Source organism: Macrobrachium nipponense, chromosome 28 (genome assembly GCF_015104395.2).
Source record: "Macrobrachium nipponense isolate FS-2020 chromosome 28, ASM1510439v2, whole genome shotgun sequence".
Lineage (NCBI taxonomy): Eukaryota > Metazoa > Arthropoda > Malacostraca > Decapoda > Palaemonidae > Macrobrachium > Macrobrachium nipponense.
This window is the reverse complement of record NC_087217.1, coordinates 61,401,831-61,421,921: the sequence shown is the minus strand read 5'-3', so window position 1 is coordinate 61,421,921 and position 20,091 is coordinate 61,401,831. Positions and strand designations below refer to the sequence as shown.

General features: G+C 36.1%; 1 protein-coding gene across 1 annotated transcript in view; it reads left to right on the top strand.

Moving 5' to 3' along the window:
* The window catches only part of LOC135201218 (uncharacterized), a 53,053-nt gene extending 35,640 nt beyond the window's left edge, over window positions 1-17,413 (top strand). The window contains exons 18-29 of the mRNA XM_064230095.1: window positions 445-535; window positions 1,333-1,442; window positions 2,667-2,870; window positions 3,442-3,624; window positions 5,907-6,028; window positions 7,115-7,229; window positions 8,075-8,154; window positions 8,524-8,644; window positions 9,884-10,081; window positions 10,212-10,394; window positions 10,796-10,987; window positions 16,874-17,413. Of these exons, the coding sequence (XP_064086165.1) occupies window positions 445-535; window positions 1,333-1,442; window positions 2,667-2,870; window positions 3,442-3,624; window positions 5,907-6,028; window positions 7,115-7,229; window positions 8,075-8,154; window positions 8,524-8,644; window positions 9,884-10,081; window positions 10,212-10,394; window positions 10,796-10,987; window positions 16,874-17,070 (1,796 nt within the window). The 3' untranslated portion in view covers window positions 17,071-17,413. The remainder of the gene's footprint in view (window positions 1-444; window positions 536-1,332; window positions 1,443-2,666; window positions 2,871-3,441; window positions 3,625-5,906; window positions 6,029-7,114; window positions 7,230-8,074; window positions 8,155-8,523; window positions 8,645-9,883; window positions 10,082-10,211; window positions 10,395-10,795; window positions 10,988-16,873) is intronic.
* The last annotated feature ends 2,678 nt before the right edge of the window (window positions 17,414-20,091 follow it).

The following is a 20,091-nucleotide window of genomic DNA, read 5'->3' as shown; positions in this document are numbered from 1 at the left end:
AAACATTGGTAGTATCTTAAAAGATCGTGTTGAAGCGCGCACAGTGAACTATGATCGTATACCAAGCCTCGACGACCTGTGAAGAGATGTGACCGAAGTGCTCTGGGAAATGGAGTTTGAGTTTCAGGTTTTGCGATTTGCAGGCTGTGGTACAGGCAGATGGAGGCCACACAGAATATTAAATACCCAGAGAGAAACTTAAATAAAAACCTGTTCTGAATTACTTTTGTTTTTGTCCATATCAATTTTAGTTTATGCTGTAGCGGGGGGGGGGGGGGGGGCGTCTAATTTCGAAAAACCCTGTATGCATAATAAACGTAAATATCTTTTTAATTATAATCCTGCTCCATAATGCTTTTTGTAATTTATCTTTCTTAGATTTTCTGCTGACTCCACTTCAATATTATAAAATAAAAAATTAAATTTCACTTTCTGTCCTTGAAGATTGCCGGCGCGACCCTCCTCCGTCCGGTATCTCCAGGAATTCGACCTGGGATGGAGTCACCCGAGCCCTCAGGACCAAAGTTAATTATACGTAAGTTTTCGATGAGTCTCTGATGATGATCCGATGATACGTAAATCAATGAGGCGTCTTGCTTGTTGCTTGAATTAGTGTGATAGGAAAAAAATATCTTGCGCATGTGTGCGGAAAAATTGTGATGAAGCTTTCTATGTATATATATATATATATATATATATATATATATATATATATATATATATATATATGTAATATATCTGTGTGTGTCTATATTTCTGTATATATATATATATATATATATATATATATATATATATATAAGTAGTATATAAGTATGTGTGTATGTAGTATATATAAATACATACACATACATTTTATATGAATATATATATATATATATAGATATATATATATATATATATATATATATATATAAGTATAATAAGTATGTGTGTATGTATATATAAATACATACACACGTACATTTATATGTATATGTATATTTATATATATATAATATTCTATATTTTATATACAAACATAGAATATTTATAAAAAAACTGCATTCACAACCAGAGGCATAAAAGAGAAATTGGATTTGTTAATTTCAGCTTTTTGTTAAAGAAGAATTTTTTGCAAAAACGAACGCGTATTGTTTAAAAGAAAAATAATTATGTAACGCAAGACTGTATGAAATAACAATTTGGCTAGCTGATAATATACTAATGAACGATAAAATAAGCGCAAAATATTGTGGAGCACTAAGATATGCTAATTTATTTCTTTATCTTTTATTACAAAAAATATTAAATCTCATTTACATGAATAAATGTTAATCATTCACCCGGCAGGTGTGCACCTGACACATATGCGGGTGAGGCTCACCTGACGCTACAGGTCTCCACCTGCCATGGTCAGCTTGGCGGATGGTCTGGGATTATGTACTGTGCACCGGCTAATTGTAAGTATCCCACACACAATTACGTATTTTGTAGGATCTTTCCTACATAGTGACCCCCAAAGGTTTTTGTGGTTCGTTATCTAGGACTAATGTTTCTTGTGGGGGTCGATATCTTTATGATATTGACAGTCTTTTGTTTATATTTTTTCACGGTAATCCACAATGGGCTAGTTGTACTAAACACATCCGCAAAGGTGGTTACATATCGAGTTAAAACCCGAATTAAATTGAAAAGGATTCGGTTCTGAGTTTCAAGAGTAACTGCTGACGTTACCTGCTGAATGAAATGAATGGCATCATAGAATAGAAAAAGAAGACACTAAGAAGCTTGTCATTAAATTATATATATATATATATATATATATATATATATATATATATATATATATATAATACATAGATATTATATATATACATATATTATACATAAATACATATATGTATATATATATATATATATACATATTCTTAGGTATATGGATGTATGTATAAATGCATGAATGTATTTATATAATACATGTAGCTAAAGTATGAAAAGCTGCTAAATATTTTTTTATTTTCATATCCTATGATTATATTTTTCCCCTTCAATTGATAGCGTTGATAGTTACTATTGAACTTACAGAAATGAATTCTTTTTGTTACTTAATCATTCGGAGAGTTGCATCGTCTATATGGAGCCTATATTAAGAGATTTACTTTCTTGAATCAGAAACCTTGTTAAAAACAGTCTCTGTACCATTCGTCCTTTGTAGGCTAATGGAAGGATGAACTCCCTAAACCATATTCATTCAGATAAAGTAGTGATTAATTTAAATTACAATTACCAGCCCAAAACCATGTATATTTTTAAAAAATTCTAATTGACTGAACTGGAAATTTCTAGGGTCAGTGGTTTTCAACCAGGGGGGAATTCCCCCCAAAGTGGTTAATTTCTGAGTTTCAGGGGGGAGGAATTGTGACCACAGATTGGAAGGCTCAAACGGGCTCTAGGACCACACAAAACGCAGTGTGCAAGAGGGTACGCGGGCCGAAAAATGTTGAAACCAAAAGCAAGAGGAAATATTTTTGAATAGAGAACTGTTGGGACGTAGAATCAAATGCCTTCATGTAGTCTATTCCTGTTTGAAACGAGGGGAAAACAAAAGCAGGTAGAAGATGCAATTACCGTCAACGATACTAACGAAGAGAATTTCATTTTATTCACGACGATCTCTTCCGCAGTTTGTCTCTCGGAGTTCCCGCCAGCGCCGCCAAACGTGACCTTGACGCCGAACGTCACGTCACGGTGGCTCAACGGCGTCGTCCCTTACGACTGCCCGCCAGGAATGGCGACGGATGACGGGAACACGACGCAGATAGTTAAGTGCCTCCAGGTGTCTCCTGGAGTGTACGCATTTCAGCCTGACTTTGTCCGTCCATGCAACGGTAGGGGAGAATTCTCTCTCTCTCTCTGTCTCTGTCTGTCTGTCTGTCTGTCTCTCTCTCTCTCTCTCTCTCTCTCTCTCTAAACACACACATGCGTATATGTGTGTAAATACGTATATGTGTATATAGTATATATTTATATATACACATTTAAACTTATATTTATGTATACATATATTTAAATGTAATTAATAAATTTATATAGTTATATAAACCTTAATATATTCTATATATATATTATATATATATATATATATATATATAAATATTATATATCTATATATATATATATCACTTCTTGCAATAAAACTTGGTACTCGAGGATAAATTTCCATTGTAGCTCTTACGTCAGAAATTGTGACCGCTTCGTTATCCAAAATCCCCCCCCCCCCACACCCCCCCCACCCACCCAACCCATGATATTGTATAATGATTAATTCAGTTACAGACAGCCAATCTTCTCCAGCTGTTTGATACTCAATTGTGATAATATAATTTCTCTTGAGGTTGCCGATGGCTTATATATAAATCTCTCTCTCTCTCTCTCTCTCTCTCTCTCTCTCTTCAACAGTTTGTCACGAAGCAATCAACATATCATCTGCGACAACGAACTGGAACACATCGATCACTTGGCGGGTGGGTGACCTCGCCTTTGCCAGTTGCTTAGAGGACTATCGAATTGCTTTTGGCGTCTCTAACTTTACAGTTGAGTGCACTCCGCAGGGGTGGCCACTTCAAAATTCATGTTATGAAGGTAAGATACGGCATTAAGAATTAAAGGTAAGATACAGCATTAAGATAGGAGACAGGCGTGCAAGTATAACATTCTTTACGAAAAACACGAACTGAAGAAATTAAATTCTTTAAGAAAAACACGAACTGAAGGAATTAAAATCTTTAAGAAAAACACGAACTGAAGGAATTAAAATCTTTAAGAAAAACACGAACTGAAGGAATAAAATTATGAAAAACACGAACCGAAGGAATAAAATTCTTTAAGAAAAACACGAACTGAAGGAATACAATTCTTTAAGAAAAACACGAACTGAAGGAATAAAATTCTTTAAGAAAAACACGAACTGAAGGAATAAAATTCTTTAAGAAAAACACGAACTGAAGGAATTAAATTCTTTAAGAAAAACACTAACTGAAGGAATAAAATTCTTTAAGAAAAACACGAACTGAAGGAATACAATTCTTTAAGAAAAAACACGAACTGAAGGTATAAAATTCTTTAAGAAAAAAAACTAACTTAAGGAATAAAATTCTTTAAGAAACACACGAACTGAAGGTATATTGTTGTGAAAGACGATTGAAAGAGAGAGAGAGAAGTGTGGGTTACAATGAATACTTGGGTATAAATCCTATTTAACACTATGAGTGCATATAAAGAAGTTTTATTAGAGGGATATTAGTGCAGAGAGATCTGTTTATGTGTTGGTGGGTGTAATGATAAGAGATATGATTGGCTTGAGCCTTCGTGAAGAGAATTCTAACTTGTTTCGATGGCATGAGCGTTTCGAATGTAGAATGCAATAGGGGCGTATATGACTGGGTTAGTGCAAATTAGAACATGCTTTAGCAGGCCTGAACCAAGGGGTTGTCGGGGGGTCGAACGACCCCCCCACCCCCACAAAAAAAATATATATTTTTGGAAGTCCATATTTTCTGTGACTATCCTTTTCATTGAACTGTACTTACAAAGTAATAGATAATAATCTTTTGGTTTTTTGTCAAGTCTTTTTTATAAAAATTTTGTTATTAAACATTAACGTCATTCTTTAGTAGTAGGAAATACAAGAGTGATAATAGGAATATGATATATACCTATATATACAATGACATTTATATAAGAAAAAGTCGAGTTTTGGGAAAAAAGAACCCACCCCCCCCAAAAAAAAAAACTCTGGGTACGGGGCTGATATATATGAAATTTGTGGATGTAGGGGAACAATTAAATCGTTGGAAGAATAGAAAAAGAGACAATATATGATAGAATTACAGGTGACATTCGTAAGTGTGGAGGTGAAAGGATAACTAAGCGGTGGACCAGGGTGTGTAAGGTATATCTGGATGAGTAGAAGGTTCCAATGGGAAGGGTAGGACGGCATAGCTCTTTTGTAAGAGAAGAAGGGTGACAGGTAAAATGAAAGGCTAAAAGGGCATAAAATTACCCAAGTAGTATACATTTGGACTAAAAAAAGCATAACATTACACCAGTATACTTTTGGAAAATGTGAAACAGGTAGATTGAGAGGAAATGAGCAGTCTGCGTTCAATTAAAGAAATTGCCGTAAGGGGCATTTATAGGCCTAGAGGCAGCGTGCGATAGAACTGAAATGGATCCAGTGTGGAGGGTTATGAGGATGTCTCTTATTCCAAATAAAGATAGAGATTAGAAGTTTCTGTAATGGTGCTGAAGCCTGCGTTAGAATATGTAGAACTGAGAGTGACTGCTCTTCTGGTAGAAGTGGATCTCAGACAAGATAATGTTGTCTCCATGCCAGTTGGATAGTATTACGGTTGAAGTAATGAAGTAAGTCAGAGCAGGGACGTGAGATATAGGTGTAAGTTAGCATGATAAGCCAACGGGCCGTGAATGGAGCCTGGAATTTTGTGTTCGTGTGTGCATTCGGTGCCACAGTAGATTCACATCAACCGTGCATTTAATGTCTAGGCCAGTCCCTTACGACGCTCCTGATTGGCTATTGATGAGCCAGTTACAGTGCTGGAAACTCTCAGTTCACATAGGCAGGATGTGTGTTCCTCCTCTCCTGAGGGATACGTCTTTCAAACGTATACCTCAGGAGAGGTAGAACACACATCCTGCCCATGTGAACTCTCGAGAGAGACTGAGTTTCCAGCCCTGTGATTGGTTCATCAACAGCCAATCAGGAGCGTCGTAAGGGACGGGCCCAGACGTCAAATGCACGGTTGATGTGAATCTACTATAGTAGGTTCCAGTGTCTTTTCATTTGTTTCAGCATGCATCTGTGTTACTACGTTGATTCCCAAAACTTTTAAATGTTCTTCCAGCCTGCACAGATCCTCCTCCAGCACTCGGAACGAACGTGACGATGGAAGTTTATACTTCAGATGCCCTCAATGCTACGATAAACTACACTTGCCAAGCAGGATACTACCTTCCCCCAACAGTGGTGAGAAATTGGACCCACTGTGATGCGTTCAGTGTGTCATTATTGAAAGTTTTACCTCTCTCTCTCTCTCTCTCTCTCTCTCTCTCTCTCTCTCTCTCTTATAAAAGATAGTAGAGAATCCAAGGAAGAATCAACTCGTCAACCAGCCCTACTATCTGACACGACTTACTTTTATCTTATACTGATTCTCCATGCCATTCTGTTTAGTACCTCTTCTCGTCCATACTCTCTCTCTCTCTCTCTCTCTCTCTCTCTCTCTCTCTCTCTCTCTCTCTCTCTCTCTCTCTCTCTCCACTTCCAAATGATATATACACTTTTTGCATCCAAACTTCACGTATTCAAATTTATACGCATTAGCAAACCAATCTCAAAAACGATCCATCTCAACCGCAATCAACAACCACACTACATCTCCATGAAGGATTTGGCTCAACAATCCTTCCTTGCATTTCAGCATTTGCTGTAGTGAACATGCTCTTCCTCTTCATAGTCTTGAGCAAAAACCTTCTTTGCTTCAACTGTTTTGTGACCTAAAGTCTTCTTTCACCATCAGCTGGTTCCGTTTTCCACATTCTTCCCTTTACTCAAACAGACTTACCTTTGCACAAATTAGATTTCGGCTTTTTTCGCTTACAAATACTTTGAAAGTCTCACTAGTGTCACTCTCCCCTCCATGTCTACGTTCATCATAAAAACTTATAATCCTCTATACAAATTACCTTCTGTATCATACATCCTCTTCTACAATAATTCTTCATAATCCTTCTTTACAAATTATCTTCTGTATCACACATCCTCTTCTACAATAATCCTCTTTACAAATTACCTTCTGTATCATGCATCCTCTTTTACACTTAAATGCATTCCACTTTATCACTTCTGTCATAAATTGTTTTTATCCGTTTACTTTCACCCAAATAAATGAATGAATAAGTAATTAATTACATATATTTTTCACCATTTTCCATTTGGAATGTGACCAGATGGTGGTTTACGGATGTGCAGGATGTGTAAAACAGCAGATTGCTCAAAAACGCTATTTTAATCGTTTCCGTCTTCTTAACTTCCCCTTCCATGTTTCTTCAGGATAACCCCGCCCTAAGGAATACGACTACAGCGACCTGCATGAAAGACCCGACCCTAGCGACGACTCGGAATGTTTGGTGGAGTCCAGATGGCCCAGTTATCAACTGCGTCATGTGTAAGACGCTCCCAAATCTCGTCTTGTCGTGTGATATGAAATATGTTCATAGGAGCATTTGTATCTTATCAAGCGTTATTTTGCCCTCATGTCAGCATTTAAGCCGTATGTATTTGATATTTAATTCCCAAACTCCTTTTTTCTTCTATGACGCAGGTGTGTTACATTTAATGAAAACTAGATAGGTTTGATTGTACATACACACATTTATATATATATATATATAATATATATATATATATATATATATTATATATATGTAATGTAGATAGATATATATATATGATATATTATATATATATATATATATAAACATATATATATGTATATATGTAATGTAGATATATATATATATATATATATATATATATATATATATATGTATATATATATATATATATAATATATATATATATATATATATATTATATACACATATATATATGTATATATGTAATGTAGATATATATATATATATATATATATATATATATATATATGTATATATATATATATATGTATAAATATATGTATATATATATATTTCTTGTAAGAAAATCCTTTTCATTTTCATTTATTTTTTTTTAGTTTCGTATTCAGCCGTCAATAACCTAGATGTTGTAACTTCAGTTTTATTCACCATAGATCAATCGGAAGCATATTCCCCAATTGTACTAATTTACAATTTCGATTGTGAGTTTTACATAATTAATTGTAGTTTGCGAGTTCACCAGACCCATTTTCTGTTTTTCCGTGAAATTATTGACTCTCTCTCTCTCTCTCTCTCTCTCTCTCTCTCTCTCTCTCTCTCTCTCTCTCTCTCTCTCTCTCTCTCTCTCAAATAGATTGTCTCGACGATCCACCAGCTACCTCTGGCCTGATCACCACTACATGGGATGGAGTTAATCGCACGGCTGGAACCCAAGCAAGTGAATTCTCAAACTTTTACTTTTTTTTTTCTTTGTAAATTATGAAACTGAGAAAATCAGTAACCGTTAACACGTTTCGTATGTGATGCAATAAAACGTTTCTTAGAAAGAAAAACAGAGCTACCGAACACCTTTCAAATAGATATTACAATTCTTTTTATAGATATGCGGAAATTTTATTAACAAAAAACAGTATTTAGATATATAGATTTCAACATGCATGACATGACTTACTCCTTAAAAAAATGTCTCCATAATGTGCAGTCTGATTATATTTGCATCAGCAAGAAATGTATATCACTCGGTTTTCATATACCAAGAAATTGATTATACGTATTTTCCTTTTTTTTTTTTTGGCATCACAGTTCACTTACGGTTGCCCGGATACATTAGTTTTTGGGAATTTCACCTCGACTTGGAATATAACTTGTCAGGCAGATGGATTGTGGACTCCAATTGACTTGAATGCATTCGTCTGCAGGAAACGTAAGCAAACTCTGGTATTATTATTATTATTATTATTATTATAATTTTTTTTTTTTTCTATCACAGTCCTCCAATTCGACTGGGTGGTACTTATAGTGTGGGGTGGGTTCTGGGTTGTTGTCATACCTGCCATTCCTTAGGAGTCCGTCACTTTTCTAACGATGTGCGCCATTTCTAGGGTTACACTCTTCTGCATGAGTGCTGGAGCTACTTCAGCCTCTAGTTTTTCCAGACTCCTTATCAGGGATCTTGGGATCGTGCCTAGTGTTCCTATGATTACGGGTACAATTTCTACTGGCATATCACATATCCTTCTTATTTCTATTTTCAGGTCTTGATACTTATTATTATTATTAATGTTATTGTCATTATTATTATTAAAAAGGATTGCTGCATCAGCTCCATTAATTTTGTATAGAGTCTTCTCTATTCTCCTTATCAAGGATTTCTCAGAAATCCTTGATAAAGGGAATAGAGAAGACTCTATACAAAATTAATGGAGCTGATGTAGCAGTCCTTTTTAACATGACTTGTTTAAAAGAGGGTCTACTCCCAAGATATTATTATTATTATTATTAATTATTATTATTATTTATTATTATTATTATTATTATTATTATTATTATTATTATTATTATTATTATTATTATTATTATATTATAATAATAGAAGGAAAAAGACCCTTTTTGAGACATGTTTTGTTTAATAAAATCACTGCATTATGCGAATTGATCTTATACTGAGTTTTCTCACTTTTTCTTATAATTCCCTTTTCCTGCGCATCAGCATTACTTTTTTTGTCCTATATTCTAAAGGGATGGCAAAATAATTTTACCTTGGAAGCTGAAAAACATTGTACGAGATGTCTGATTCTTTTTGTAGAACTCTTTAATCATCAGTTTTGTTTCCTAGTTTCATCATTTTCAATACGTGAAGCAATTGAGGGTCTCTTGCATAGAAGGATACTGTAACTATTATCTGAACTCTCAAACAAAATGTGTCAGTAATGAAACGAAAAGCAAGAAGTCTTCAATGAATGCAAACCTGGTTGCGTAGTGACTTTAAAAACGTTTCTATTTATATTTCTAACGTCATAATTAACCTATTAAGACAGTGCTAATGGTAACATTTGAGTGACATTAGGATACGGAAAGACAATCGCACCTAACTATAATTATTAACTTTCCTTGTGTGAGGTTCTTTCGCGACGCATAATTCTCCTATGCTTCACCTAAACAGCCGCCCCTTCCCCCCCTCCCCTGGCACCTTTCCAAGCAACATTGGTGACTTCGGAAGTAAACTTCTGGGATGGCTCCGTCGTCAACTACACCTGCAGGGATGACCAGATGTCGCCTCTAGGTGTACGACACTTCACCGTCACCTGCGGCCCCACGGGATGGACGCCGGAACTAGATCCAGAATTCGTTTGCCTGAACAGTACGTTTCTTGTGACTAATTTTGTCGTAACTTGCTTGTCATAACACTCAAGAGCTTTGGAACTGAGCCATTATTATCCGCCGCATATTTCTCAGTGACATGACAAGGTCTTTCCCGTTCCTCCCAACAGTTTGTTTGACTGCAGTGCCAGACGTAGCCTTCACGACCAATAATAAGTCTCAGTATGCTTACTGGGATACGGTGGTCGAGTTCGTCGCGGATAGTGGCTACTTGTTTCCCGATTACACGGCCGTCCAACAGACGAAGTGTTCAGACGGAAATTGGACCTTACCGCAGATACCTCTGGCAAGAAGTATTGCTGATGAGAACTTGTTATTTATTGGAGTTGGTGAAACATATCTTTGTACCAAAACTTCTGCCTGCTTTAGTGACCAAAAAATCTGCAAAATTTAGACAACTCTCCCTTCATGTTTTCTTGTACCCTTAGGAATGTCTATGAAAGCGGTCATCAAATGGGCATTCACAACAAAACTGATTAGCCCAGAACTTTGTCCCCTAAATACAAAAGGAGAAGATACAAAAAATAATTCAAAGCTATACAGAAATGACTAATTTTTGGAAATATAGTAAAAAAATCAACTGGACTACTATAATAAAATTTGATTAAGGGTTTATTTAGTTTTAATCAGTTTTTCAACTCACGAAGTTTAGGTTTTCCTACGGCACTAAAATCCAAATTCTGTTTTTCCTCAGATGACCTACCGCCTGTGCCCACCTCACCCCCTGGCAGCTTCATTGCAACAATGCCCCCTTACCCGGTAGGATCCTCTGTCAATTACACGTGCCCGGGAGATATGCGCTTCCCCAACGGTGAAGTCTACACGACCGTCACTCGTACAGAAACTGGCTGGACGCAACTGGATCCTACCTTCGTCTGCTTGAATGGTAATAGACGTATCCTTCCAAATCTCCCGGTAGAGGGAGGCGAGAGGGAGATTAGTTCCGTCAGTGCACTACACATTACTTCAGGTTCCTTGCAGCGTCCCCTCGGCCCCTAGCTGCAAGCAACCCCTTTCGTCCCTTTTACTGTACCTCCTTTCATAATATCTTATATGTTGCTTTCCACCCTCTCCTAATATTGATTCATAGTGCAACTGTGGGGTTTTCCTCCTGTTACACTTTTCAAACCTTTTACTGTCAGTTTCCGTCGCAGTGCTGAATGACCTCATGGGTCCTCCTTGTGCTTAGTCTTTGGCCTAAGGTCAATAGGTATTCAATTCAGTCATTCCTGATCTGAGGGTTTTGTTTGACCATGGTTTGTTTGCATTATTATTATTATTATATTATTATTATTATTTTTTTTTTTTTTTTTTTTTTTTTTTGTTTTTTGCTCTATCACAGTCCTCCAATTCGACTGGGTGGTTTATAGTGTGGGGTTCCGGGTTGCATCCTGCCTCCTTAGGAGTCCATCACTTTTCTTACTATGTGTGCCGTTTCTAGGATCACACTCTTCTGCATGAGACCTGGAGCTACTTCAGCCTCTAGTTTTTCTAGATTCCTTTTCAGGGATCTTGGGATCGTGCCTAGTGCTCCTATGATTATGGGTACGATTTCCACTGGCATATCCCATATTCTTCTTATTTCTATTTTCAGATCTTGATACTTATCCATTTTTTCCCTATCTTTCTCTTCAACTCTGTTGTCCCATGGTATTGCGACATCAATATGAGTGATACTTTCTTCTTGACTTTGTCAATCAACGTCACGTCGGGTCTATTTGCACGTATCCACCCTATCCGTTCTGATACCATAGTCCAGAGGATCTTTGCCTGATCGTTTTCTATCACTCCCTCAGGTTGGTGCTCGTACCACTTATTACTGCAAGGTAGCTGATGTTTCTTGCACAGGCTCCAGTGGAGGGCTTTTGCCACTGAATCATGCCTCTTTTTGTACTGGTTCTGTGCAAGTGCCGGGCATTCACTTGCTATGTGGTTTATGGTTTCATTTTTCGTATTGCACTTCCTACATATGGGAGAGATGTTATTTCCGTCTATCGTACTTTGAAAATATCTGGTTCTTAGGGCCTGATCTTGTGCCGCTGTTATCATTCCTTCAGTTTCCTTCTTTAGCTCTCCCCTCTGTAGCCATTGCCAATTGTCATCGCTGGCTAGTTCTTTAGTCTGTCTCATGTATTGTCCGTGCATTGGTTTGTTGTGCCAGTCCTCTGTTCTTTCTGTCTTTCTCCTGTCTCTGTATATTTCTGGGTCTTCGTCTACTTTTATTAGTCCTTCTTCCCATGCACTCTTTAGCCACTCGTCTTCACTGGTTTTCAGATATTGCCCCAGTGCTCTGTTTTCAATGTTGACGCAGTCCTCTATACTTAGTAGTCCTCTCCCTCCTTCCTTTCGTGTTATGTATAGTCTGTCCGTATTTGCTCTTGGGTGTAGTGCTTTGTGTATTGTCATTTGTTTCCTGGTTTTCTGATCTATGCTGCGGAGTTCTGCCTTCGTCCATTCCACTATTCCTGCGCTGTATCTGATTACTGGCACTGCCCATGTGTTTATGGCTTTATCATATTTCCGGCGTTGAGTTTTGACTTGAGTATCGCCTTGAGTCTCTGCATATATTCTTTCCTGATCGTGTCCTTCATCTCTTGGTGTTTTATATCTCCTCCTTCCATTATTCCCAGGTATTTGTATCCTGTCTCATCTATGTGTTTGATGTTGCTCCCATCTGGTAGCTTTATCCCTTCAGTTCTCGTTACTTTGCCTTTTTGTATGTTGACTAAGGCGCATTTTTCTATTCCAAACTCCATTCTGATGTCCCCAGATACAATCCTTACAGTCTGGATTAGGGTATCTATTTCCTTGATGCTCTTACCATACAGCTTGATGTCGTCCATGAACATCAGATGGTTGATTTTGTTGCCTCTTTTCTTGAGTTGGTACCGGCATCCATCTTCTGTAGTACTTTTGTCATGGGAATCATGGCTACTACGAAGAGTAGTGGGGACAGTGAGTCGCCCTGGAAGATCCCTCTCCTGATATTAACCTCTGCTAGTCTTATTCCAGAGCTTGTAAGTATTGTATTCCAGTTGCGCATTGTATTTTTGAGGAAGCTGATGGTATTTTCCTCTGCCCCATATATTTTCAGGCATTCTATTAGCCATGTGTGTGGTATCATGTCGAAGGCTTTCTTATAGTCTATCCATGCCATGCTTAGGTTGGTTTTCCTTCTCCTACTGTTCTTCATTACCATTTTGTCTTATCAGGAGCTGGTCTTTTGTGCCCCTACACTTCCTTCTGCAGCCTTTCTGTTGGTAGGGGATGGTGTTTGTCTCCTCTAGGTAGTTGTATAGCCTTTCACTGATGATACCTGTTAGTAACTTCCACATTATTGGTAGGCAGGTGATAGGCCTGTAGTTACTGGCTATATTTCCCTTACTCTTGTCTTTTTGTACTAAGGATGTTCTTCCTGTGGTCATCCATTTGGGTGCTTGGTGATTTGAGATACAATGCTGGAGTTGTTCTGCTATTCGTGGGTGTAGGGCCTTGAAGTTTTTGAGCCAGTATCCATGGACTTCATCGGGACCTGGGGCTTTCCAGTTTGGCTGTTCTTTAGTTTGGGTGTCTGACTGTGTCTGTCGTGATCTCTGTGAATCTTTGTTTTATTCTCCCTGTTTCTTCTTCCTTGACTTCCTGGAGCCATGTTGCATGTTTGTTGTGTGATACCGGATTGCTCCATATGTTTTCCCAGAGTCTCTTACTTGGTTCGGCTTCAGGAATTTCTGGGTGGTTGTCTTCCCCTCTTAGTTGGCTGTATAGTCTTTCTGGTTGGTTCCGAATAGTTTGTTCTGTTGGTATCCCTTATTCCTGTTCATGTACCGTTGGATCTTGTGTGCTTTGGCCTTAAGCCTCTGTTTTACATCTTCTATTGTGTTGTTTAGTCCCCTCTCTTGTACTTTGTATTTCTCGTTGAGTTCCTCCCTTGTTTTCTTGCTTCTTAGCCTTTTTTCTGCCATCTCTTTCAGTTTACTCAAGTCAGATCTCATCACCATGATTTGCTTTTCCAGGCGCCTTTTCCAAGGAGGTTGCTGTTTTGGTTTCTGTTGGGTTGGTTGTGACGGTGGTGTTGGTGTTCGAATCCCCATCAGTTCTGCTACTAATCTTGCTCCTGCATATGTCAAGTTATTTGTTTCTGTGATACTGGTGGTGTGTATTAGGCCCATTATTTCATTGACCTCACTTGTTTTCTCCCTTAATTTCTTTGGTGTTGTAGGCTTTCATGGAGGGGATCTTGTTCTCTCCGTATCTGGCCTGCCTAATCCATTCCTTGTCTAATCTTTTCTAACCCATTCCGTCCTCTCTGTTACTTCGTCGGTGTTTCTTCGTGTGTCGTTTGTTTGATACTTCTACCCTCCCTGTCGTCTTTCTGTGGCATCGTCTCTCAGTTGGTCTTCGTGTAATTCGTTGTCGTGTGACATTTCCCTTTCCAGTTCTTCTCTTTCTGTTGGGGAGAGCCAGTTCTTTTGCTTTATGTCCTTACTTGGTCTGCCAGCTCTGCTCTGTTTGGGGGGTGTTATTCCTCTCATTCCAGATGTTGATCAATCTTCTTCTATATCCTCTCTCCGTCGGGTTGCTTCTGATGTAGCATCTCCATATTTCCTTATTTTCTTCTCTTGTCCATTTCTTCCTTTTGCCTCTGTAGCTCCAATCTCAGGCTGTTGATTACTTTCATTGTGGTGATCAGTTGCTGGATGACGACCTCCAAGTACCTGACCGTCTTCCCCTTCAATTGGGTTGAATACCTGGTTGCCGGACGAAGCTCCTCTGTTGCCAGAGGTTCCATTTACGTCGTTGTCGTTTATTCCTTCATTTCTTTCCATCATTGCTGAGTTTTGCTATTTAACCCATAGCTGGACCCTACCCCATCAGGGATAGGTACTCATTTACAGCTGAGTAGACTGAGGAAATTATGGTAAAGATCCTTTCCCAAGGAATCAACGCCGAGGAGAGCGGTCACCCATCCAACGACTGACCAGCCCAATGTTGCTTAACTTGACTTAAGTCTATTGAGACCTAACCAACTCCTCCACGGCGCCACATTATTATTATTATTATTATTATTATTATTATTATTATTATTATTATTATTATTATTATTATTATTATTATTATTATTATTATTATTATTATTATTATTATTATTATTATTATTTAGAAGATGAACCCTGTTCATGTAACCCCTCCAAAGGGACCATGACTGACTTGATATTCAAGTTTCCAAAAAATATGATTTTCTTTCGAAAGAAGTAACAGAAGGTCATGGGAGATACGGAAAGAGGATATCAGCTGTTAGAAAAGCAGGCAAATTAATAAATAAACAAAAATGTAAGTAAATTTTTAAAATGCAAGTTAAAAATAATAAAAAAAACAATATTTTGGTTGAACTGCAGTTCTGAAGTTATCAGATGATTACGTATTAGCTGCCGAGAAAATGCAATATATACTGTATTCAGTGTTCACGTTTACTTTATTTTATTTCGTAATAATGCCACGAAGAGTGATGCCGTCATTATGCAAATTTATTGGGTACGGAATTCACTACAGTTTATAAAATATAACAAAGAGAAATCAGAGAATTCTGGCAAATGTTTAACACAAATTACGCTCCACTATAATATACTGTTTGCCATGGTTGTAAATTATATTATTTATTCATTTATTTATTTACTTTTTAATTATAGTCTTACGCTTAGTAGTCATTTTCTATTCCAAAGGTTATATATTTAAAAAACGAACTACCAAGGATTTATCATTATCAGTATTATTTTTACCGTTGTTGTTGTAGTTGTTGTTGTTGTTTTATGGAGAGAAAAGACCGAGATAGGCTGCTTAGGTACAGGCACCAATGTTGAATGTCTTGTGGAACACAGAGGAAAAAGGAGAATCAAATGCCATGGGAATGAAAGGAATTAAAATTTTGTCCACATCGGTTGACCCTTGAGTTCTCAACTTACAACGTTTATTTTTATTGAAATAGTGATTCGTTGTATAATATATATATATATTAATATATATATATATAGTATATATGTATATAATATATATAGTATACTATAGATATATATATATATATATATATATATTATAAGGTGTGTGTGTGTGTGTGTGTCTGTACGCAAATATATATACTGTATTTATATATACTATATATATATTATATATATATATATATATATATAACTTTATTACACACACCCATATATATATATATATATATATATAGAGATATCATATATATATATATATATATATATATATGTATATATATATATATGTATCTATATATATATATATATATATATATATATGACATTGTTGCTGTAGTAGATTCACATCAGCCGTGCATTTGATGTCTAGGCCAGTAACCTTACGACGCTCCTGATTGGCTGTTGATAAGCCAATGAGAGGGCATCTTTCAGGAGAGCTGGAACATACATCCTGCCTATGTGAACTCTCTCGAGAGACTGAGAGTTTCCAGCCCTGTGATTGGCATATCAACAGCGAATCAGGAGCGCCGTATGGGACTGGCCTAGACGTCAAATGCACGGTTGATGTGAATCTACCAGAGTTGTGGTGTTTCAATTATCATTATTATTGTTGCCATAACTTTAATTATTCGAGTTTTCCGAATTGCACATTAATCAAATTTATTACTCTTTATTTATTCATTCCTCTTAAATATATGCTCCTCTTCATTTTGTTTATTCATTTATATATATTCTATCAGTTCATGACCTTCATAGCCCTCTCTAACGTTAACACCCAGTGTGCCTAGAGGAACCTCATTACGTCTACGGGAACATCACCTACAATTACACCGGGTTGGTCACCTGGGGCACTGCCATCGAGTACCGCTGCAACGGGCAGTTTCACGGAGGAAACTCTACCGTCATCAACTACTGCCAGGAAGGAGGTACCTGGAGCCTCTTTTACCTGCCTTACTGCATCAGTTCCGGTAGGTAGGCCTAGTGCCCTTTTAGAGTTTTGTATTTCAAGTGTAAGGCTGTCAGTATACTGGAATATTGTTTATAAGCCAGAAAATTGGGCATATGATGAAATAGTTAGTTACCTTATACCACAAAGTTTGCTTACTGAAATAGTGTATATAAAGAGTGTTTACTGGTGTATATAAAGTTTACTGAAATACTGTTTGTTTACTGAAATACTGTCTTTCTAAAACCCCAAAGGGTTTGTTTACTGAAGTGGTGTATATATGCTGAAATAGTGTCTATTTCTATGGCACTTAATAATTTATTCACTGAGAGTGTCCTATATGAGTAAGTAAATATTATTTCGAAAGTCTTGATACACATTCCATCAAAATGTCGAGAGATAAAAATTAACGTTTATTCTCTTAAATTCTTAATTATATATATATATATGATATGATATATATATATATATATATATATATATATATTTATATATATACATATATACTAAATAATCTCATAATTTTACATTTAAGTAAATTAAGTAGTCATTTCTCTTAAAGATATCAAAAAATTAATTTACCATCCATTCTAAAAATAAGAAAATAAGACAATCTGAAATACGAAAGACATAATTCAGTAACTACTTCGTAGCGTTTTCAGATTTCATGCCATATCTACATATCATTATTTATAGAATGTGTTCACGTTGATTGCGTATGCTCCGAAACGGGGCCAGTAAACTTATAGTTTTAAGTAAGAATTATTTTTCCGCATAATAATACTTTCTTTCCCTTTAGAGTCGTCAAATACAGTCATAGACTGTAGAGGAGATATTGGTAAAGAATTTCCTGGTCGGTCTGATCATTGCGTATAAAAGAGAGAAAGAGATGTGTGTGTGTGTGTGTGTGTGTTTGTGAAGTGCGCTTCCATATATCAAAGTAAAATTTTTATCTAATGCCTCTTTGTAAATATAAATCTCTACATTGATTTGTGTATTTTTTTCCTACAAATGACTTCTATGAAAGATGATGTCTGTTTATTATTTATTTGAAAAGCACGATAATGCCAGTCGTATTTATTTGATTTCTACATTCATGTGAATAATAATAATAATAATAATAATAATAATAATAATAATAATAATAATAATAATAATAATAATAATAGTAATGATCATAATCATAATAATAATAATAATAATAATAATAATAATAATGATGATGGAGAAACACATCCACAGTTATGTATGTATATGTATACATATATTTAAAAATAAATCTGTCCAGATAGCTTTTGGAAATCTGTTCGATTCCCCATTTCAATCTCCATTTCAGGACTCGTACCACTGCGAGTATTTAATAATAATAATATTGAAAATAATACTAATAATAAAATAAGTGAAACGCTAAATGCAGGCTCCTTTTCGATGAAAAGTTGACCCAGATCAGCCAAAAGATTATTGTTGTGCAGACAAGTCCTGACTTCTCTCCGGATTCGGGTGAAGCTCTTTCAAGTGAGGGCCTTTATAAGAGCCTTCACGCACTCTGAACATATATGAGAGACGGCTTATGAGAGATTCACTTCCGTTCATAGTAGATGAAGGCGATGGTGGAGGATTGAGAAGAGTAATATGAAGAATATATAATATGTTCATAGGGCGAGAGTAGGCTTTGATGTGAAACATAGTTAAGAGTTAAAAATATGTATTACATACATACATGCATACATGTAAATCTATATTATATATATATTATATGGTAGCAATTCATACGGTGCACTGTAGGCATTACTTAAGGCTCTTTGCAGCGTCCCTTCGGCCCCTAGCTGCAACCCCTTTCGTTCTTTTTATTGCACCTCCTTTCATATTCTCTTTCTTCCATCGTACTTTGAACCTTCTTCTAACAATTGATTCATAGTGCAACAGCGAGGTTTTCATCCTGTTACGCCTTTCAGACGTTATACTGTCAATTTCCGTTTTAGCCCTGAATGACCTTATAGGTCCCAGTGCTTGGCCTTTGGCCTAAATTCTGTATTCAATTCAGGTCTATATATATATATATATATATATATATATATATATATATATATTTTACGTATATATATGTATATATATATATATATATATATATATTATATATATATATATATATGTATATATTATTACAATTGAATTTCTTTATCGTTGAAGTGGAGTTAAGTCATTGCATTTTGATACATGTTTTATCGTCCTCACAAGTTGAAGATAATATAATTTTTAAGCAACCGGATTATATCAACAAATTCAATGAACCGTAAAGATATTAGCGCTTAGGTAAACATACTCGTAATAGAAAGGCTTTTTCTTTTCCTTCTTTGTTACTAAATAATGGAAAGACTTCCATAAATTTTCAACATTGTGGAAGCTATACAAACTCAGTTCAGATTCACGATGGCCAATATAATCAGACGAGGAATATCTCCAGACTGTTAGTTATATTGTCTGTGCGCAACCAAGCACGATGCCTCACCATTGAGGTAGCGCGTTCACACTTTGGAAGGTGAAAAGAGTCACTCCTGCTAAAAAGGCTCGTTCCGTTTTCTGTGGCTTGTCAAAAGTTTTCGCTCTCCTTTTTAATCGCTGTTGCAGTATGTGCAGTTGTGGGTTTTCTTGTTATATTCTTAGTCTAATAATAACAGCGTACTTCCCTCAATAGGGGGAAACTATGTAAAATGGAATAAAAGACCCTTTTTTTATTTATGACTAACGGGGTTTTCTAAGTCCCAGGTCGAAAACGTTAAAAAAGAGTGATTAACAAAAGAATTACGGAAAGTTCGCTCGGTGTATTTTTAACCGATGGATTGATTCCCTAGCAGTTATAGACTATTCCATCTCATTATACTTATCAAATGAAAAGCAGATGCATAAATGAATATAGATCTATTAATATAAAGATGACACGCATATGAGTAAAACAAGATTAAGTTTCGCGACCTCATCTTTTAAAATAGATTCTTGTTTTTTTTTTTTTTTTTTTTTTGTGAGCCCTTGAACTAGACTTTCGGAGGAAGA